General features: G+C 42.2%; 2 protein-coding genes across 2 annotated transcripts; both read right to left on the bottom strand.

Moving 5' to 3' along the window:
• Window positions 1-11704: 11704 nt before the first annotated feature.
• LOC139342297 (transforming growth factor-beta receptor-associated protein 1) lies at window positions 11705-17706 on the bottom strand. Its single transcript, XM_070979327.1, has 11 exons — window positions 16957-17706; window positions 16575-16769; window positions 16230-16384; window positions 14570-14652; window positions 14090-14437; window positions 13868-13925; window positions 13640-13783; window positions 13316-13450; window positions 13086-13230; window positions 12584-13005; window positions 11705-12457 (listed from the first exon to the last, which is right to left on the bottom strand). The coding sequence occupies exons 1-11, from the start codon at window positions 17642-17644 to the stop codon at window positions 12314-12316; spliced, it is 2517 nt and encodes an 838-aa protein (XP_070835428.1). The 5' UTR covers window positions 17645-17706; the 3' UTR covers window positions 11705-12313.
• Window positions 17707-18363: 657 nt separating this feature from the next.
• On the bottom strand, window positions 18364-21733 carry fhl5 (four and a half LIM domains 5). The gene is made up of 6 exons (XM_070979140.1): window positions 21642-21733; window positions 21275-21455; window positions 20878-21052; window positions 19526-19695; window positions 19160-19346; window positions 18364-18985 (listed from the first exon to the last, which is right to left on the bottom strand). The coding sequence occupies exons 2-6, from the start codon at window positions 21434-21436 to the stop codon at window positions 18834-18836; spliced, it is 846 nt and encodes a 281-aa protein (XP_070835241.1). The 5' UTR covers window positions 21437-21455; window positions 21642-21733; the 3' UTR covers window positions 18364-18833.
• Between the last annotated feature and the right edge of the window lie 1725 nt (window positions 21734-23458).

The raw sequence follows: 23458 nt of genomic DNA, 5'->3' as shown, positions 1-23458 counted from the left end.
AGAGACGAGACAAGTGTTGTTTCTGTACACTATATTTTTTTCCAGTCAAGTCTGTCTCTAAATAAGTGTAGGAGCTAAACTGTTTATGAGAGGCCACACAATTGACATATCTTTGATCATGGTGTTTGACCGTAGAGACATGACCACAGGAAGTTAGCTGGAGTTTAACGTACAACAATGCTCGGGTCAAGGTCTCGTGGTTTGGTGTGCTTTGCTGGCTGATGGACAGTGCGTGGGCTGATACTTTGATCTGAGTCAGAACCAGTGGCCCCACTGAGTCTACATGGAAATCATGCCACATTATACACAAACAATATCATCCTGTCGATCCTCTACTAACATCACAGTAACAGTAAAGAGTACTTCATGACCAGCTACAACCTTAAAATACTACTTATAGTTAAATGTGTCAGAAGCAACAAATCACTAATGTATAATAAAAAAACTGACAGGTTCCACTTTCCATAAAAAGTACTTTTACTTTTACTGCTACTTGATAGTTTAAGCCATTTTTACAGATATACTTACATGCTTTAAATTTAGTAAAAGTTTGAAAACAGGACGATACTCGTAACAGAGCTTTTTTCCATTGCAACAATACTACTTTTACTTCAGTAAAGAATGTAAATACTTCTTCAGCCACTGTCCATAACTGCTGTTATTAAGCAACTTGTTATATAAACCCAAAAGCTTGTTTCTGCTGCCCCTAAGTGGCCACAAAAAGCAGCTATTGCAGATATTGTCTAACAAACTTGCTGAGTGCGTTTCTTCCCTCATAAAACATTTGGAAAGCTAATTCTTTTTAAACATTTGAAACCTGCCTTTTAATTAAATCCACATTCCCTTGCAATCAGTGTTCTTCTTCCACGTCTTTTTTGGCGAATTGCTGTGGTTCTTGGCACCTTATAATGAGTGGAATACTATAAAACCATACGAGGATGTACGAGAACAAACAAACAGGGACTTGCATGTAAAAACATTGCTCCATGGTGTTACTAGTGGTAATGAACTCCACAGGGTGCCTTTAATATTGTGTATACATTATTTTAGCATACTTTGCCCATTAGGTCTGTAGCAGAGAAGAGCACCTCCAGCTGCCCCGAGTCAGTGTTTCTTTGGGTCTGAGTTACCTTGAGTGACTGAACCCTGAAACACCTGCTTGCAGGTCTAGTTCTTATGCTTTAAACTGGAGCCAATAACAAGTCCCACGTGTACAACTCTCCACAAAATCAAAGTATTATAAAAATGGCAAATATGCAGTTGGTTTGTCAATTGATTTCAGATGTGACCAAGAATGTAACATTGTCTGCATGTGTTTTGCCAGAAACCTACAAAGTACTGAATTGGCTCTGCAATCTGACAACATTAAGAAAAAAAAATCCCCATTCAGACCAGTGGCTTGCTGCAGATGTTTCGGAGTTTGTTATTGGTAATCCACAGACACAAGAACATCCCAGAATAAATCTGGACAAGAACACACAAAGTGAAGTTTCATTCCATATGGTTAGCTTGCTGGTAGCTGGCTTCTCGTTGTGTTTGTTTAAAGGGTTTGGGGGACCGGACTTCATATTTGCAGGATATTTTGAAGAGACACACCAAAGGTGGATCCTGAATGCAAAAACACACTGTTGTGAGTTTGTCCGGAGTTTCGCGTAGCCTGTGATTGTTGACATGGAAAGCTGTCTGACACAGCATGGGTCCAGGCTATTTCTTGCCTTCGGTGTCTTTTGAACCATAAGGGAAACTGTAGAGCATTAAACATGCTTAACCACAGGTCATCTGAGACTGTGCCTGACGTTCAGACCAAACAGAAGTCAAAGTCTAAAAGATCTCACAGGCTAAATTTGGAGTGTTTGGACCTTTACAGAAACACAATAAATGAACTTTTGTGTTTGCAGTTCTGCAGGATGCTGTGCAATTACAAGCGATTTAACCCTTTTTCACAAAGAAAAGCCATGGAAAAGCATGTCTTTAAAGGAGCTATTAGACCTGCATTTCGGCCGAGGCGTCTAATGGGCTGAATCCTGGCAGAGTTTTGTTAAGAGTCAGCCACATTGCACCGATGAAAGCTATGGAGATGTAATTTTATTAATGAAAATCAGAGTAGCTTCTTGGGGGGTCTTGATGAACGACTTCCATAAATACACCAGCGTGGCCTGCTCCTTCCTGTGAGCAACATTCAGAGTTATTTCTCTTAGATTTGATTAGCGTGTAATCACAACAAAAATAAATTCTTCCAGGTGGTCTGCAAGGCCAGTGTTGCAAAGCAGAACAAAGAGTTTGTTATTTTGATGAGCCAACAGTTTCTCTGTGGAGAGCCTGTTTTACTGTCCCGTCCCGAGCAGAGCCAAGTGGTCTTAAACACAAAAGAGTGTGAGTCATTGTGCTCTGTAATTTCGGCACACTGCAGCTGTCTTAAGTGACCACGACTGTAGACCTGTTAACTAGACTGATCCACATGTAAAACTTTCCCTTCCTCTTAACATAATAATTATAATGTCACTTCCCAGAGCTCTCTCCCTCAATTGCAGCATGCAGGCTATAGGTTTAAAGTGACAGCTTGCTGGAAGATCTTTCTAGGACAGGCCTGATGACTATTTTGGGTCTCTGACCTTTTTCTCCCAACAAAGAGCCTCTGTTAATCTCTTCTATAATTCCTGTACCAAATCTCCTTTTTTCCCTGGATAATGCAACTACTGTAAATACCATTTTTCCAAGGGTATGGCCTTTGCTTTTAAGGCACAGCAGAAGCCTGTAAGTATATGTCTTTCTCTCTGGTGACAGACTCAGAGCTGGACAATCGAGACTGGATGGCACAAGGTGAACTGCTAATTTGGCGCATATAACACTTTGAAGAGCTTCCAGCTGGTATTTTTCTCAGCTATTTACAGTTTTGTATTTCAAACAAAATCTCCAAATGTGGAAGTTTGAGGTCCTGTGGTAAAGGAAGAGAGGGTTACAGTGCTAATACTGGTGCACTTTTTCTGCTGCAGTGTTTACATTGGTCTAGTCACATTCTGGTCAGATTGCAGCAGCTTGTGGTTGAATAAAACTGTGGTTGCAGGCACTGCTTGAATCCCAACTTATGCCAGACAGACAGGTGGACTCAGACTGTGTCTGGAAACTGCAGTAGCATTTAAATGGCAGCAGCTTTCTCAAGTGGCTGTCTAATAAAGGGGCAGAACATTTGATCGAGCATGTTTTCCAAGAAGGAAACAGGCCTCGCTAACAGACTGTGCTGCTTTGTGCATCTCATTCAATGAGCCAAACCAGTCATGTCCAGGAGGCTGTAACCTCTTTGGTTGTGGGAGTGCATATAAAAAAACATTCCTTACTCAAAGTCATCTGCTTTTATTTCCACTAATGATTTGTTTTACAAGGCGGCACGGTGGGGCAGCAGGTAGTGCGCATGCCTCACAGCAAGAATGTCGCTGGTTCGATCCCCGGGTCGGGCAGGGTCTTTCTGTGCGAAGTTTGCATGCTCTTCCCGTGCATGCATGGACTCTCTCCGGGCACTCCGGCTTCCTCCCACAGACCAAAAACATGCTCATTAGATTAATTGGTGACTCTAAAATTGCCCGTAGGTGTGAGTATGAGCGTGAATGGTTGTCTGTCTGTATATGTTGCCCTGCGATCGACTGGCGACCGGTCCAGGGTGTACCCCGCCTCTTGCCCGTTGACAGCTGGGATAGGCTCCACCCCCCCCCCCCCCCCCCCCCCACAACCCTGAAAGGGATAGTTGGGTATAGAAAATGGATGGATGGATGGATGGATGGATGGATGGATGGATGGATGGATGGATGGATGGATGGATGGATGGATGGATGGATGGATTTGTTTTACAATACAGAGATGAGTCCATTCCTTTCAGCCAGCATTTGTAGTTTTTTATATGACCAAAGCAGCTCACAAATTATTCTGATGGCATCAGCTTTTGTGAGACAAATCTTGCAGTCTACAGTAGGCTATGTGTTGCTTTCAGCTCATTAATCTGACCATTCCTGGGGGATCAATGGGGGTAGGAGGGCAGCAGTTTACATTGCTTCATATATAGCCTCATAGCTTTAAAGGTCCAGTGTGTAGGATTTAGTGCCATCTAGTGGTGAGGCTGCAGATTCCACCAGACACAGAATTAGATTAGCATTTAGAGTTGTGTTTCAGGCAACAGTGATGAATGTGAGTTCAATAGTCACTCTTCCTTTTAGCCATGAGTTTGATTTTCACTGTCTCTTAGCTTCTAAATGTTATGGTTAGCTTGCTAGCATGTTAATGCCAAGCAGGTATAGTGTTTATCAGTTTTATCTATCTATCCATCTGTTTAGCATGTTCACAAGCTAACATTTACTAATCAGCGCTAAACAAAAGTTATTTTACCTTGTCACGAGGGGAACATGAGTGTCTTGACCAAGTTGACCCAAACTTAAGGTCATGGTTGTTGAGGGATTTCACACAGGTGGAAAATGTTTGTAGTCTGGTATTTTGCTGGATTCCTAGTGACAGACAGTGATCCTCTCCTGCTGCTCTGTAGTGTAAATTGCAGACATCAACAGTTTTCTTAACAGACCTGAAATAAGAGACTGGAAACATAGATGACATTAGTTTCATGTTTGCACTCTTATTTCAAAGCCCTTCACTTTCACTTAATACACACAGCGTGAAGCCCCTCTTGATTGTGGAGTTTGATCCCATCTATACCTCACAGACAAGCGGTTTGCTTCATTGAAATTAAGCTAATTATATTCCACGCCTGTACACATGCAGCTACTGTAAGCTATACTTTCACCCACTATTATCTCTCCAAGGTTTCGTGACTGTGAAACACCCTCTCCAAATTAAAGGTCGGAAATGTGCCAAAACCTGACATTATAAGCCGGGGAGCTTTTTTTGGGAGTAAAAGGCTGCCCAGTTTCTCCAGTCTGACAGTCTGCCCCAGTTTGACATCAGCTGCCAACAGAGAGCTTAGCATGGGCTTCAGTTTGTGCAAATCAGTCCTCTTCTCCAGTCTGCACAGAGAGCAGGAGAGCCGAGGTGAGCTCCTGCAGACGTTTTAAGCTCTCTGCTCTGTGATGAAATGTAGCAATAAACTCCAAATGTCAGTGATCATCTGGGGATAAGAAAAAAAGACCAGTATGTGCAGTCACACAGAGGTGCACAGACACACACACTCTGTCAGACACGTTCTCAAAACAGATTCCTGCAAGGTATTTTTCAGCCTTTTCAAACAGCCATGACAGACGATTAATCAGCTTATTTATCACGCACCTGAAGCTCTTCATTGAAACCCGAACCATTTATTTTTCAATTCATGCTTTTAATCAACAAAGTTAGTAATTTTGATTTCTTTTTAGAAATCGTTTGGCTGAAATGATCAGTGTAAGAGCAACACAAGCCCGAACACAGTTCAAGTTCTGTGATTTATGCTTTGCCCTCCAACAAGTTTTGTACACTATGCAAGAATAAGCAGCAAAATAAGACACAGCCATCCTGCTTTAATAAGAAAATTTAGATCAAAAAATATTCTTATGTGTTTAATACTATAACATTCACTGAAATTTCATTATGCATAACGAGAAAGGTTTGATAAAACATTTAAAGTACTCTGCCTCAGGATTGGAACAGACAGCGAATACACTGCGCCTGCTTTTTATGGGCCTAAAGAACACACTGACTCTCTGGTTTACTCTTCCATATAATAGTGGCTGTTACCATGGTTTTGTTGCTTCATTAAGCAACATGTTAAGCATACACAATGTTATGTTATAGAGCTTGAATTTGGTTTTGGTGTTTAGACAATGGAAAGCTTGAAAGCTTTATTTAGGACGCTGTGATTCACTGTGCTGTCACCACAATGACTGCTCTTTGATTTACTGCTGAATCTGGACCCACAGGGTTTGAGCACATGCTGAAAGCTGAGTGAACACATCACCCAGCAAATAATCCATCATAGATAGGTGTCTCATTGGCAGGCAGGACCAAACAGCATCTTTTATTTAAATAAGCACAAATATCAGTAAAAAGCCTTGCATTCAAAACTTTACTTGTGTAGTGCAAAAAGTGAAAATATCATCAGTGTGTAAGAAGCATTTTACTGTTGTAGCTGGCTGAGATGGAACTATTTCTAATACTCTATGCACACATATGTAGTTTAGCGGTTGCCAACTTAGAGAAGGCCCCCCTTTAAAGGGTCAGAAGATAAAGCTTGATTGGTAAACTTTTAAAATGATAAGTATCCTTCTTTTTCCTTGTCAAAATCTGGTGCGAACATTACCCGTAATGCCCTTTGACCATTGACAGTTCAGAGTTTCTGCTGTGTTATGCTAGTAGTGGCTTTCTACCACACAGTAGAAATGAACCAACATATGACCCAAACTCATTTAATTTCATTACAAATATTAGCTTTTAGCTATTAGCTTGTGTACTTTTCGGTCAGAGAACGACTTGTCCTCTTTGGGAATTGTTCTTTGTATTTTTTTTTAGATGCAAAGAAATGCTCAGGCACTCTTGAAATACCCTCAAGTATGGGTATCTGTTGGTGCACACAACCACAGAGTGCAGAGATGTCATGCAGCTTCACGCCAGCTGAGAATTGGTCTATTCTTCTGCGCTCGGTGGTGGTTATGGCTCATGAAAGACTTAATGAAAGCCTTGAGATGTCCTTCGTATGATGCTTACAGAGATGTTCGATCTGTAGAAATAGAATTGTAATTCTATGCTAAAACACAATATACCTCTAATTTGTTGGAGCTGATTGGAGCTTTGATTGCTATATATAAGCTCATGAGACTTTTTCTGCTCTAAAATATAGATTACTTGGATTCGTACTGCAGTCATTTCAGCTTGAAGACTGAATGTGGCCTTTTGGGGTTAGAACTGGCTTTCATGCTCCCCTTGGGCCTTTATTGTGTGGGTTACAGTAAGTTTAGTCCTAGATAGCAGAGGTAGGGCGTTTTTGACTCCAGCAGTTGATATCAGGGGGCGCTGGGACACTTTTAACTCCCTGGCCTATCTGTTGTGGTTAAGGGTGTGTTCATATGTGGGCAGGATTGGTGCAAAATGTCTAATTATACATGATCCTGCGTTCTCAACTTTCCCAGGGTACAGTAACAGAAACTTAATGTGACACATGCTCTGTAATCAGCGATGTCAAACACCACATGAGGCGCAGTCTTACAGATAAAGCTCAGAAGCTAGCTTGGACCTTGCGGTGCATAACACACGTTCCTGTTGTCAGAGCTTTAATTATGTTTGTTTCACATGACACAGACCATGAAGCCATTTTTGTGGTACTATATTCATCACCTGCAGCTTGCCAAATAGCCGTCTTTGAATGCCAGCAACAGGATGCTCTGAATTAAGATGTACAAGAGTAGAAATCTAAATTAGGCCTAACTAAGATTCATTCACTTATATGTTTACACTGAGCTGTATGAAATTAAGTCCAAGCATAAGGTGACACGATCTTATTTGTTTTCTGGCATGTTTTGCTATTAAAAACCAGTCACCATATGGATAATGAAGTTTATTTGTATGAATGGGTGCCAGAACAACAAAGCAATTACAGTGCCAGATTGCAGTTTCCACCCAACTTTTAGATTACTCAGCAGGTCTGTTTGTTTCTGTTCCCAGAAACCCAAATGGTCCAGAGATGAAAGGTGCTAGACCTGGAAATGAGACGCAAGCCTCCAGATTGAAAAAAAACCCCAGGTGGACGGCCACAACTAGACCCCTTGGGCCGAGTACTTAAGTCTCCACCTGAAATGTACTCATTAGAAAAGAGCAGCGTAAACACATGAGGCTGCCAGAAAGACTTTGCAAAAAGGAGCTCTCATTCTTCATCCAAAATCGAGTCATTAGTTGTACACAGTGCAGGACATTAAGTGAACGCCACTGAAGTTGTTTAGGAATATGTTTATGGCTGACTTCAGGTTGGAGAAAGAAGTGAAGTTTCTATGTACATCTGTTTGATATTTCTGGGAGATTTCTGGCTAGTTTATTGAAAAATAGAAGCTCTGACGTACTTTATGAAAGCACTGGGGTGGGGAGGGGGCTGAGCATGATGTGCAACATCTTTTTTTTGTTAACCCTATCAGAGACCACTTCCTGAGGTTGATCTCACATTCCTTGCTAGTAGCAGGATGAGATATCAGCACTTGATCCTGACATTTTGGGAAAACATGCTAATTAGTTAGCATGTTGAGTGCATTGACACAATGAGCTGTACGACTCTTACAAAGACATTTTTTACACTTTGAGTTTTATACAAATGAGATAAAACATGTTAATCAGTGAGCTTTAGAGGTGCAGAAAGGTGGATTTTGTTACTTTTGGACAGAGCTAGTCTTTTTTCCCTGTTTCAAGTACTAATGCTAAGCTGTGTTAGCTAGCTGTTTGGGGGCAGCTTCACATTTACTGTACAGACATGAGGGTGTTACTAATCTTCTGAGGCAAGAAAGCAAATAAGAATTAGTCTCAAAGTGTTGAACTTTTCATCTGAGGTGTCACAGGCTGTCTTCCCATATATCAATATAAATGAATGTCTTGGTTAATGGTGGAAGAACAGACCGTTCAAGGAGATCAACGCGGCCATGCACTGACAACATGCATGCACTGCCAATCACATTGGTTGTGCATGCATGTAAATAACTGTCCTCCACATTGAGGCGCACATGAGAGCCATTGTTTATATGTAGCCGTTTTTACCTCTTTGTTTTAGAATAAATGTCACAAGGGGAGGCAAAATTAAGATCTGAATATAGGGAAAGAAAAAAACGCCTGTTCTCTCAAAAAACAGACAACGCTGACTGAAAGAAAAAGAAAAAATATGACCCCTCTCCCTTGTTATTTCTGTACAGCCTCTACACACTTTACCCATATTTGTAATAATATAATTTTCTTCTCCAGGTAAACTAATTATCTGGAAATTATATTTTTGCAGTCAGGATAACTATTCTGAAAGTGGCAGCAAAAAATTAAATATACTTTATGTTCCTCAAGATATCCAGTCAAGAAAACAGTTTTGAGCACTGAAAGAGGCCAGCAACCAACACTATCATCCTTGTAGCCATGGGTTGACTCTCTGCAGGGTTGCATTGGGTTGCTATACCATACAGTGCGACGTATGTCACCCATGCCTTCAAGCTGCAGGGCAGGGTGGGAGTCTGTGGCTGCTGTCTCAGCCATCTGTGTCTCCAGTGGGCCACCCTATACATTTTTCCCAGTGGCATTCTGCCAAACCCCAAGGTAGCAAGCCATGAAAATGAGAGCCTTAGAGTTAAAAAAAGATATGTTTTGATCATCCTCTTCATCTATTTCTTCCCATACTTGTTCTGTATATCTATAGAATTAGTTTAGCTGGAGAAAGTGGGAATTCAAGTTAAATCGTTTAGGTTTTCTGCTACCTTACCATTATTGCTACCAAAAGGGTTGCAAATTAAGATTCTCCTTGTCACTCTGCAACCACTAAGAGACTGAAAAATGCGTCATAAGGGACATGATACAGCAATTTGTGGCTTTGACTATAAATATGATGCATGATGCACACAGAAGCATTGTGTAATCGTTTTCCCCCATAAGTTTTATTTAGTGAGGTACCTGCTGCAATTTTCATAATCCTGTGGCAACATTTGACTAATGGTGTTTTTGTATAGTTGATGCTAAAGTGTGGAATATATCTTGATGTATTTTACGATATTAAACAAATAATTGACTTAATATATTAAAAGTGGACATTCTAACCACTGTGTTAATATTAAAACCCAATATATATCCAATATATCGAATAGTATTGCAGTAACACTTTGCCACAAACTGAGCCTGCACATTTGATCACAGAAATTTACATTAAGCACAATTATTAGTCAAATAAGGAGAAAGCTCAAGTTTTTACATGTTATAAGTGTTAATAATGAGTAAACATATGTTCTTTTTGTTTGCCAAAAACTAATTTCCAGACTGTCATGAAATAATGTACATCATGTAATTCTTCACAGTGACATTATTTAAGGTCATTTAGACTCCAGGCAGGTCGACATTCCCTTTTAGCTCTCACATGAACAACCCGTTAAAAAAAGCAATAAAAGTCAAAAAATGACTTATTGGGACTTTGGAGGGCCGCTGATTACTTTCTCTGTAGTCTATAGAAAACAATTCTATGTCTACAATGACATCCTTCAGCTCAGACAGCCAACTTAGAAAAGCACAAGGAGAAAATGTTCTTGTTTTCCTTCCTGACTGAGTTTGTGGCAGCATGGATATTTATAATGGGAGACCAATGTCTGGATACCCCACCATACTTTGCTCCAAAACAGTCACTTTTTGCATCCAGTCCAATCCCCTCATGTGTGAAATGTCCATCTGGCCGGCACCCTGTAGCACCCTGCAGAGATCCAGTGCCCCCGCCTACTCATACACTGTTTGCAAGAGCATTACATGACCAGGAACTGCTCATATCAGCTTCTTCATTGCAGTGAGAGGGGTGCATAAATGCAAAAGGCCTTCAGGAGTCTTAATTTAGGTGGAAGAAGGTGTGCTTGTATTTGTGTGTGTATATTTTTAGCTTCTGGTTACTTGTGGCCTGCATAACCGCAGGTGTTCAAAACAACCTAATACTCCCAGAGGATGTCCGTGAGAAGGGAAAGGAGTGGACATAAATCCCATCTCCGGGTCCACCCAGTGGTCACTGGTCATCAGGCACGGCCCAAAGCTCAGCCAGTCACAGAGTGGCAGCCCTCAGTCAGTCCATATAAACTGAGTGGCTCCTTCACGTCTCAAAAGAAGCAAGAAAGAAGTCGATGCCATGTGATTTTCTCTGCACTGATACCTTTCAGCAGTTTATCCAGGAGGGCTTACAACGACTGAACGGTAGATTAAAATGAAATGCATAGATTATCAAAATTACAAGGAGCCGATAAGGAGTGGATGTGGCAATTTTCCTGCAACCACATAAAAGGGAAAAAGCTAGGAATGCGGTTTGCCTGGGTTTTCAGGGATATGAATCAGTTTATTTATATGAGTCAGAGGTTAAATTTAAACTCTCAAAGTGAGAAATTTCAAGTCAAAGCTTAAATCAAGTGTATTTTTGTAGCCCTTAATCCCAATTGGACTCTCAAAAAGCTTCATAGCACCCACAGTATGAAACATTACATGGATACAACTCGACTCTCAATGAGAACAATGAAAAAACTCCCACAAAAACCTCATTAGGGGAGAAAAACTGAAGAGATCTTGGCATGGGCATCACAAAGACATAATCCCTTCGAACATGCTCATAATTCACTATTTATCTACATTACAATTAGTCACTCACTCCAGGCCAAAAACGTACTTAGGCGTCTCCTTATGTCCTGTCCCAAAATGCATCAGGATAAAGAAATACTCTCAGTTATGGTTAGCCTTAATGACTAAATTGCAACAAAAATAGACAAATTCATCTGGAGTGTCATTTAGCTTAATGATATGTATTTAAGTGTATTTACAAGATTTCCATAATGCACATGTGGACAGTGGAGTTTGTGTGTTATTATTTGGAGCTCATGTCTGTCATGTTCCCTAATGATACAGGGATGATGTTGGTAAAAATTGCCTCTGATTTCATGTTCCATACACAGCACAGACATGTCTGCTTGGTAGCTTGTAAAATTATCAGAAATGACCCAAAGCTGCACCTCCTCGACCTGTTTTTTTTTTTTTTTTTTTTTTCCATTTTAAACCTGTAATTGTGATTTTTTTCCCCCCTGGTTGTAAATGTATATTAATGCACGGGTTGAAAGAAACAGTCTGTCACGTGCAGCCTCTGCGTTGTTGACTTTCTATTTCCAGCTCTATGCAGACAAATACACACAGTCAGTGGAAACCATGATGGTGGGGATACATATATACAGCATTGGACTATGGACAAATTCCTTCTGGGCTTCAGGTTGACCACAGATGGTTTCCATGTAAAACACCACTGTCTGATCAGTGAATATATGCCCCTGAGTGTCCTCCACAATTCACTTTATAGTTATTGCTGTCTGCAGTGTCTGTAGGAAATGGCTCAGACATGCCGCCCTGAAAAAATGCACTGCTTGCTTTTTTGTACTTGCAACCAGTTATTTACACAATGTATTTATTTTTTTCTAATTAAGGAAAGTGTCAGGTCCAAGGTCCATGAATTGAATCCTTGTACAGAGTTTGCCTGGATGACACAGTCTCATCTAGAAAAATTATCGGGTGGGAAGCAGACACTTATCCGGCTGGAAATGAATGTGATTGTCAAGAGTGCAGGGATGCACATATTTGCATAAACAGACAACAGATTGCTCTAGCTGTGTCTTTACGATGATGAGAGACCAGTGCAGCTTGTGTGCATCAGCTCACCATGGAGACTACAAGCAAACTGTGGCTCAGCAAGGTCTCTCTGACAAACCTTACACTTCTGCCCCTTGTCCACACTGAACTTTGTTTTTGAGGCCTGCGTCTGCAGAGGAGAGAGAGAGAGAGAGAGAGAGAGAGAGAGAGAGAGTTTAGGGGAAAAAAGGAAACAAGAAAACACATAATGTTCACTGGAGCAAAATAAAAATGTGAAATATGTCGTTAAACTCACCCAAATGGCCTTGTGCCGCAATAGCTCCACCTGGCTCAATGCCTTTTGCAGCCTTGCCATCCGCCTCTGGTGCAAGGTTTCTCTGAGGGATCCAACTAAAAACTGGGAGACCAGCTGAACAGACCAGGAGTGAGGCAGGAGCTGGATGACCTTCTCTGCTGCAAAGAACTGAGGATTGTTGTTGAGCAGATCCACAGCAGCACTGGCGAGATCCCCTGAGCTCAGGTAGATTTGGAGCAAGGTGAGCAGCAGGGTCTGTCTGAACTGTGAGTCTCGACCCTGGGCAGCCCTGCAGCAGAAGGCCTCTGCAGCCTGGGGGTCTCGCTCCTGGTGGACAAGCACCTGCAGTGCCTGAGAGTAATCACCAGTCCTACCTAGGAGAATGGCTTTCTCTGTGTGCAGGATTGTTGACTTGACTCTCTCTGTAATGGGAATAAAACATGACTTGTGATTTAATAATAATTCAGTAGCAATGTGTTTTCCTCACACAACATCCACACACCATACACAGTGGAGACATCATAGAACTTGGATTCCCATAGCTGCTGCTGCAACTTCCCTCTGGTCTTCCTCAAATCTGCTTCCTCTTCCTCTTGCAGCATCTGAGTAACATATGCCAGGGCCAGACGGTTGTGATGTCTCTCGTCCTGGGGGCAGATTACCCAAATCATGTCTCATTGGATTTAATAAAGGAGTCAGGTTATTAGATTAGGTAGCTGCTGCAGTACCTACCACACTGTTCAAATCATGGATTAAGAACTCAAGATACAAAAGCATTGCCAGTGGATACTTCTCCAAGAGAGCAAGGACATCTTGGGTCTCAATTGGATCATCTGGTGGACGCCTGCTGAAAATCTGCACACCTACCTTTTTCAGGAGGAAAGGAAAGGAAAGCTGTTATTGGCCATTTGATTACCAATAATTATCTTCTAAGTACATTTTAGTAAATATAGTGGGTGGTATTTTGTTGTGCATTTCTGTCTGTAACACACAGTTGTGTTGTGCAACTCTGCCCTCTGTAGTTTCAACTGAAAGCATGAAAAATGAAAAAGGCACCTCCTGGTTTCTTTGCACAGTCCAGTCTGCAAATTCCCACACTACATCTCTGTCTCGCAGGTGACTCAGAGTGCACACTATGTGGCCGTACACATCCGAGCAAGAGGGGTCTTTGTGGATGCCATCTGCAATTTTCACCCAAGTCTGGAAGAAAACGACAGGCTCAAACATACGTCTTTTATGCGTAAAGCATATTTAGAAAATGTGTGGAGTTTAGGGAAGCAACACCTTAATTGCATCAGTGTCATTTCCATGGCTTTGATAGAGGGAACCTAACGCAAAAAACCTGAAAATAAAAAGAGATCAAATAGAAAATTAGACAAAATGCCTCAAACACTGAATTGAGGCCTCAAGAACAATTTGTCAGTCAACACAAAAACAAACCATATTTGTGCTCTAAGTAAGGATTATATCAAATCACCTATCCATCAAACAACTATTCATTTTCACCTGTTGTGTTGCTCCAAAACAGGAACACAGTGGTCCAAACTGCACTCATTGGGAAATGCCACAAGCTGCTGCAGATTTTCAGTGTCTCCCACTTCTACATACAGCCTCAGGAGGGCGCAGTCCACCTCCTTAATGCACTTGAGGCCTTGCTCCATCTCCCTGACTGCTCTGAGAAAATCTCCCAGGAAGCCCAGGTAATGATGAAATGTGTTTTTGTCCTCTTGCCAGAGCACCTGGAGATCCCAGCCCTGGTTCCCTTGATCAAGCTGAGACTTAAAGTCTTCGCTGAGACCCGACTGCATGTCAGGGTAGAGACGGATGATTTCTCTGGGGTCCAGCTCACCTTTACTGTTCAAGTGGGTAATGAGTATTGATTTGCGTTAGACTTTAGTGTAGAATTCAGCAGAAAAGAACCACTTTTGACTAAATTCACATATTATTGGACAGTTTGGAGTGTCGTGAAAGGGGTTTTACTCTCACATGAATAGATCTCTGGCCTCGTAAAAACCCTGCTGGTAAAAATGAGAAAATCCAGCCAGGCAAGTGATGGTCTTTTGCAGTTCCTGCTGGTTAAAAAAAATGGCTCTTTTAAAACCAGGCATACATTGCATGAACATATCTAAATCACCAATATGTCATCTGAAATGATTGAGGCAGAAGACTGTGATGATCCTCAAATTTTGAGGGCAATATGTTACACTAAGACAGCCCAAAACCAGACAGATTATAAGGAGAGACTCATATCAGTGCGTTAATTCTGACATGCTCCCTGCTAACCTGTGACCTGAGATATGGCACAGATTACACTAAATAACATCTGCTGTCTGTAGTTGCATTCATTCAACTGGCATGCACCTATAATAGCAGCTCATAACAGTAGTCAGTCTACGCCTCGACATGCTGCTTCAGTCTGTTCTACAGTGGTGAAATGTTAAATTGAAACACTACGATGCAATGCCAGCTGGATTTTAATGGATGCATATTATGAACACATCAGTGGTGTGTATGAAACTATGATAGGGTGAAATTACAGCAGCGCTGAATGCTGCCTTACAGTAAGTGCTGAAAAGTAAAGTTCAGAGAGAAGGCTTGAGGTTTGAGCGTGTTACAGCTATGCAAGCTGTAAAACCAGAATTTTGAAAGCTTTTTTTAGGGATGAATATTCCACCAAAACAAAAAAAAAAAGTGCTTGTCAAACTGTTCTCTATGTCTGGACAGTCTAAAGGGCACAACACTAATTAGCTTTCAGCAAGACCAGTTTATCTATGCTACTTTGTTGTCCATTATGTTTCAGCCACTTCCTTATTAGTGTGGTACAACAAACTCAATGCTCAGATGCTGAAGGATTAAAATTGATTTTCAATCAGAGGAAAAAGCCAATGCTAGCTGTGGAGTGCAATCTGGGTGTGGTTTTTAGCAAGCTGCGCTCTAGGGAAGGCAGCATCAGTCAGTCCAGCACTGTGATCCAGACTCCTGGATGCTCCTACTGACTTTGGTGAGAATCTAGTTTTCATTTATCCTATGAAATATATTTATTAATAGTGACTGTGGCGATCCTGTGACATTTTCATTAGCGCCACTGGAAGTTGACTATTGGATGGATTGCCTTGAAATTTGGGACAGCCATTCATGTCCCCTCAGGATGAACTGCAAATACTTTTGTACTTTTTATTTGTCTGATACTTTAGTTCATGATCAAATAGCTGTAAAATGAGCAACATTTCCTTCATCCTCAGCAGTACTTGCAAAATGTTAGCATGCTAACCTTAGATGGTGAACATGGTAGCACTGTTGAGATAGATCTGCTATGACTCATCTATGTTTCTGCAAATTTTACATGCTGTTTGGTTAATTGCACATTTATGTTTCTAGAATATTGTATGTGGTAAAACTGCTGTCAAAAAAAGTCAGATTCTGGTTTTAGGTCAGTTTTGTTCAAATCCGTAGTTATCTGTCTTTGAAGGCAGAATGGTTGGGCAGGTTGTTTAATTATTCTCCTTACATGATTAAAGTGAAAGAAGGAAAGGAGAAATACTATAAGTGCATCTCACAAATATTGTTTTGTAACCTTTGACAAGAATATATCTGTTAGCTTTCAAGCAGAGATATGTTTGCGTCCTGCTGTGTGCCTATCTATCACCTTGTATGAGTCAAGTGGACGACGGTCTTGAACTCCATCCAGCAGCAATAAGGCCTCCTCGACCCTCTTGTGCCTCACAAGTGTCTGGATCTGCTCTTCAAATGGCACCAGACGCAGGCTGAAAATGTCTCTCTCTGTGAACACTAACACACCATCTGAAGGGAGATTTGTTTTTGGTTTTCAGAAACACTCAGTGTGTAGGAACAGTAGGAGCAAGAATGATTGACTGAATCAGTGCAAACTGAGACAGACACAGCTACATCTTTTTAAACAAAACCGCAATTTGACAGCCTTCGGTCTGCAATCTGCCAGGATTAGGTGATGAATTGATGTTGCCTGGTTTACCTGATGTGGAGAGCAGACCCTTGGCTCCACTGAGACTCACACTCTGTTTGTACTGCTGATCTACCATGCTGTAGACAGACAGCACTTGGGGCTGCAGGGTTAGGATATAAGGGAAACAAACTCCGGCTGCCACCACCTCCTGAGGCCACTGCAGGGGAGGGCGCTGGCATATCCCTGTCTTCATCACAAACATGCCTGAGGGAGGAGGACGGAGAAATTATATCTTGGAAAAACTTCTATTCTCTAGATGGATACATGGGGGCATGATATGAGGTGATTGACTATAAAGCTGCTTTGAAAAAGTAACATATAATGACAAATGGAGATGTCTGAGCTTGACAGCCTGTAGCACATGTACCATTAACATTTTGGCAGCTCTTACCTAAAGATTCAGGCCCGTTCAGGAGGAATTCCCCTCGTCCCACTGAGCAAACAATGACTCGCTGCCTGCTGTGGTTGTGCGGAAAAAGCTCCTCACTGCTCCCAGTCTCAATATCACAGAGGAGATACCTGTCGCTGGTAGCTACACACAGACTGGCACCGTCCACTGCCAAGGCCACAGGGTCCTGGAGCAGAGGGACTTCCTTTACAACCTCCCACCTGTCCACTCCCACCACGTGGATCCGGATCACTTTCCTGCGGCTGGAGGAAGTCACCATATGCACACACGCCGTCTGGGCTGCGAGCAGTGAGTCGCACACCTCAAACAAAGACACATGCTGGATCTTCTTCAGAGCTGGAATGGGCTCTAAGGAGAACATGTTGAGGGCAGTAACACTGCGGTCCCACAGGACCAGCAGATGGTTGAAAAGTGGGACTGCCCTCAGTTGGGCTACTTGGTTGCTTGAGCCTAGTTTTCTTGCCCTACCTTCTCTGGTTTTGCTCTGGCCAGCACTCAGGTCTCCATTTGTGGCACTGGGAAGGATGAGATGCTGGACTGTTGCATCTTTGGTCCCTATATACACATGTCTGTCATAGCACTCGAGGCACTGGATACCAGATCTGTCCTTATCTTTGGGGGCAGCTTGCTTTTCATAGACATGTGTTTGCGTAAATGCTTTAAAAGCCATTGTAAAGAATTTAATGAGGTTAGATTTTTTTTAGGGTAAAAAACAGAGAATATCTGCCTCGACTAAAGCTACAGATCTGCAAAATAAGATGTCCCTACCTCTCTGCTGTTCTCCTTTCCTCTTTAATTCCTCCACAAGTTTAAAGTGTAAAGTAGTTTCACCTCCCCATGTGACTGTATCCTGACAGGAAATCTATGTCAGCATTTTACGCCACTTATCCTGCCATGTGAGGACACTTGCACAACTCCAGCAGCCCTCACCAAGAAAACCAACTTTTACAAGTATCAAAACAATAGGTATGTTGAAGACGACAGATATTTTAAGGTGCCCACAGTTACGACCACTTGTATTCTTGGCTAGTGCATGGACCAAAGTGGTGGCTTTGGTCGGTGGATAATGGACAAGTAGGAAAGCAAGTGACCTGCTGATCACACCATATATGGTCGCTCTGTTTGTTTACAACGTGAATGTGCTGGGTGCGTCGAGGTCAAGAGGCAACAGAAACACACCAGAGGTTTGTTTTACAGCAATGATTGCATAAAGGGAGACCGAGGGGACGGTATGGTCGTAAAAAGATCTGGATTTCAAACCTACCATCAAAGCTATATTTGTTACGCTGACATATGCAGAATCCTCCTCTGGATGGCATTGTTGGAGCAGAATAAGACATATTAGGATGAGCCACAGCAGGGCTAGAATGATGCCCATTTCAGCTGCATGGTATATACAGGAAGGTCTTTATTGGAACAACTTTTAGAATATAAAGTATTTCACAGGAGAGAAGCATAAATCGTGCATGTTTCCTCAGTGTGAGTACTATTTTGTTGTAGGAAACCATAACCAACGTATGCTAAGCTTACAGCAGAAATATATGTGTAATAAAAGTTAGATCTGTATTAAAGAGAAATGTGTTTTGGGACTGCAAATAATGATTATTTCCAACAAAAAGAAAACATTCATTAGCGATGGAAGAAAGGCGTCCTTACTTTTAAGATACATGTTTATCTTTATAGAGACATCACAGTTTCTGTGTGTGTGTGGGCAGCGTGAGAGAACTAATATAACACCAAAATAATAATCTGACATGAGTTTGTTTATGTGCATGTTAAGAAGAAGTATTCATGCTTGCACAATACGGTATCTATATCAGAATATGAGCTCTTGTCACTGTGACTCCTTCATGGAAAGGTCACTTCTCCCGGCCACAGTCAGTGCACAAAATGTTGTCTCGCTGGGTGAGGAAGCCGCGTCCCACCAGGGACATGGAGCACTGCATGCAGGTGAAGCACTCGCTGTGCCACTGGCGCTCCTCAAAGGAGATGTACTTGGCCCCTGCCAGACCTGCACACATCACACAAAGATCTGTGCATTTACATAATATGTAGGTTAATGCTTCTTCACCTTGTTTATCTGACAGTTCCTACACAAATGCAAATAAAGGCCTTAAAAATGAGCGGGGGAACTGCATGTGGGGTGTCAGAGTGAATGAAAACATGAGCACAGCCAGTGACTCACTGGTGATGGGCTTGGTGCAGCCCACACACTTCTTTGCATACAGGTTGCTGAAGCATTCGAGGCAGTAGGGGTAGTTTTCCCTGGAGGTGAAGCGCTGACCTGACAGCTGCTTTCTGCACCCGATGCATAGGAAACACTCACGGTGCCAGGGCTTGTCTTGGTATGTCACCCCACCTGTTGTGATCGCCTTGAGGCAACACAAAGCCAGACAGGGCGAGAGTGAAAGAAAACACGCAGTGACATTTTTACTGGTCTGCATCCTTTTACTATGCAGCCACAGTTTGATTAACATTAAAGTACAAGCGTCAGGGGGATTTACTGGGCTGCAGCGGTCAATACATACAAAGCACTCAGGTGTAACCTTACCTTCTTACAAGCACAGCACTGGTAGGCAAACTGCTTCTCGAAGCAGGACACACAGAAGTAGCCGGTGTCTTTTGGGATGAAGGACTTGGTTCCTATTGGCTGCTGGCAGCGGTGGCACAGGAAGCAGGTCTCATGCCAGCTGTTCCCCTTGTATTCCATTTTACGGGAACCTGGCACAGGGGACGAGAGCAGCTTAGTCAGCATATGGTACCTCTATGATAGAAACACACTGCGGCCCAAAATAGGCCTGCTTGATCTGTGGGGAGAGGGTGATGCAATCTAAATAATCTTGGAAAGAATTGGGGGAAAGGAAGAAGTTGCACTGAAAAACCAGAGAAGCTAATAAATGGACCCTGAGGTGATGTTATTTTGTAAGCTACTGTTTCCAAGGTCAAGAACGAGCTTTCAGTTTCAACTATTAAAAACACTTTCTCTTTTGTCAAACTCATTACTGTTATCATCATCACCTTTACATTTATTGGATTATGGATCTCCTGCCAAACCTTCATTCACTTGCAGTTGCAAATTGCCAAAATACCATAAAAATAAACTGAAAATAACAATAATAACCAATGGCATCTAACCAGACGTTTAACCAACCAATCAGCTCACAGTCACTTGGTACATGTACACTTTGGTTTCTGTGCAGATTTAAAACATAACGTGATGTGTTCATTAGTGAGGTTCAGAAGACCCAGACGTTGATTTTGTTGCTAAGCTAAGCTAGCTGTTTCCTGCAGTCTTTGTGCCAAGCTAAGCTAAATGAAGCTCTAGGGAAAGTTTAGTATGGGAGACTATTCTTTTGCATGCTTATGTCTGTAGCTTATTTCTCAAACCATCCAGCATTCACTCCTATAATGCATATTCACTCATTGTCTGCAGCTGTCAATTGAGATATCAGCTGTTCTTATCAGCTGACCACATCTATCCAATAGTACAACAGCACATCTTCATCGTCAGTCTGTTATCTTGCTGCCGTCTTTTTAAATATGATGCTCTTTCTCAGCCTTAGCTCTTTCATACTGCTGTTATACAACCCCTCCACCTCCCCATCACCGCCCAGTCTTCGCAGATCTTCGGCTTCATCCTTTCATCAGCCTGTCAGTCTCAGCAGAATCATCAGCCTCCACCACCACCAGTGTCTGGACTCTGTGGGGGATTTATCTTGCTGCAGCTCAGCGCGATGCCCCTCAATTACAAAATCTCCCTGTGGAGTGTGAGTGCCAAAGACTTCCTGATATGACTTAACTATTAGATATCATCTCTCACAATACATAATTATCTTTACTTCATTCACTTGTTCACCTGATTGATTGATTGTCATTAATGTAGTCATCATCATCACGACATACCCGGCATGACGGTTTTCTTGCAGGTGGTGCACTTGGAGGAGTAATCATTGGCGTAGCATTCAGTGCAGAGCAACAAATCATCTTTGGCGGCAAAGGCCTTTTCCACCAGAGAGCGACTGCACTTTCCGCACTTGAAACACTGCTCGTGCCAGTGACGGTCCTTGTAGGACAAGTCCTGGAGATATTTAGCACATCACTTATTACATTTGTGGATATTCCTCAAGTAAAATATTTATTTTGGATGTGCATGGATAGAATAACTCCAATAGAGGGAATGACTTGATATTTTATGAGGTCAAAATGTGACCAAAATCACCTTTAGATAGTAATAAAAACAAGCATAACATACATTCCTATTTTACACATTACTCTCAGGGTAACACTGGTGCTTCCTTACCTTGCAGTTACAGCCAATTGGTAAGGAGCAGCCCTCGCAGCAGTTGGCGAAAAGGTTCTCATAGCACTTAGTGCAGTACTGCGTGTCCTCTTTCATTATGTACTTCTTCCCCAGCAGGGAGTCTTTGCAGTAATGGCAGTCGAAACGCTCGTTGGTGGACATTGTTGTTTGCTTTTCTTAGCTGCGGGTCAAAGAAAGCAGAAGGAGGAAAATTGGACAACAAGGAAGAACAGCAAAGATGGAAAATGCCCTGTAATAGTCCAAGCAATCTCTCTCCCCTCTCATCAAGCAAGTGAAGAGGCCCAGTAATTTTTTCCCTTCTTTCGAAAGAATCTGAAAAAAAAGGTCGTATTAAAGAAGTCTCTACCTCAGTGGCTATGGGGAGAGGATGAGGCTGAAGCTGGGGGCTGCAGAGAGTGAGCGGTCCAGGCACCGGGATGGGGCAGGGATGAAAAGGGGTGAGGTAGGATTAGGGGTATCAACTGAGGAGGATCTTCTATAAATACTGGCCCTCTTATTAGCGGTAATCTCTGTGGAGAATGAACATGCACCTTTTAAGGGAGCTGGTGGTGCAGAGATTGCGAAGCCTTTGAACTGATTTAATCATTGTTGCTTTATTCCAGAAAGGCGAAAAGGAATAAGAAAAGCAGTTTTAGGACTAGATTGATTATTGTTGGGAAGCATGACAAGATACAATGTTTCCCAATGTACCCAAATGTTTCACAGAAAAAAACCTCAAGATGCAAAATCTTGCTTTTCCACACACTTATATCAGACTGAGTATTGGTATACAGCAGAGATAGATGGCTCTTTGGATGCTGCGACGTGTCTGGACACACTTGTGGCCTTCATCAGTGCCTGCTCTACACACAAGCAGTTGCAGATGGCTTATGAGAGGTAGGCGCCAGCAGCTTTGTGGCTGCCAGGTACTGAACTATAATGCCAGGACCTCTCAGTAGCCATTGAGAGCACCTTGGCAGCACTTCAGAAGGGAGAAGCTGCGGGCCTGTGGATGTTCAATCCATCCACGGCAAAATAAAGGAGGAGGCGGAGCTGACAGGACAGTTTGATGGTGACCATCTTGCTGATAGCTATGCTCTTGTCACCTCATTAAAAACCCATTCATAGCAGACTGATCTGGAACAAAAGATGATTAGAAATACACAATAAAAAATCACGGGGTTAAAAACTGTCTGTGCAGGGTCAGTATAGCACAGATGCAAAACTCTCACAAATTTGTTAGTCGTACAAAATGATGTCCATGTGACTTCCAAAACTACAAAGGATATGGATCTTATTAACAATCAGTGATAAAAAGCATGACTGGCATATGTTATGCCATGTTTAGTTTGGGTAAACAGTAAACAGCAATATAAAAAACCTCTTGTCTTTGGTAGTAAAGTTCTTATGTTGGTGCTGTATTGACCCAAATTGGTTCAGTTTTGACCTGTTGATTTTTAGTACATACACAACATTATAGAATTCAAATGCCTTTCTGTCTGTGTGCATATGGCTCAGTCACACATGCCAAGTGAATGCATAGGTGCCAACGTGCATGCCTGAAAGTGCACAAATGGCCCTTTTCTGGCAGGTTAAAAAAAATCTTCCTCTTCAGCATCTTTGACTGACAGTCAACTAATTACATCTGAATCTTGGGACATGTGCTCATATCAATTTTCCAAAAGGATCAGGGGGCGGACATCTTCATAAAAATAGCCTGAGAAGACCACCGGCCCGGCCCACAGGCCTAATCCCTCATATACACACACAGGAAGGTCAGCGACAGGGATGAGGCTGAGAGGAATGCAACTCTCTCTAGATGAACTCTCTCCCCCTGATTTCTCTTCAGCACCACTCCTTGTTGAGAAATCCATCTTGAGTTACAGCCTTGTGAATAAATGTAATGCATGTGTGTAATACATGAAATGCATGAATATGTATGTCATGCACTGTTGGATTTGTAAGTGATGGTGGAGCATGTCTCTGTGGTGTACGTAGGTGGTATCTCTGAGGATATGTAAGACTTTGACCTACAAGCTGCACGTTATGTAAGGCTTTCAGCACAAAATAACCATATCATGTCAAAGAATTCAGGTGTAGGAAATATCTTTGATTTGAAGCCGTGCAATCCTTCAGGTTCTGCTTATTTCAAAGTGGGTGGATCCGCCGGATTACACCGAGTCA

Source organism: Chaetodon trifascialis, chromosome 14 (assembly GCF_039877785.1).
Source record: "Chaetodon trifascialis isolate fChaTrf1 chromosome 14, fChaTrf1.hap1, whole genome shotgun sequence".
NCBI lineage: Eukaryota > Metazoa > Chordata > Actinopteri > Chaetodontiformes > Chaetodontidae > Chaetodon > Chaetodon trifascialis.
The sequence above is the reverse complement of the archived record's forward strand: the minus strand, read 5'-3'. Positions and strand labels throughout refer to the sequence as shown.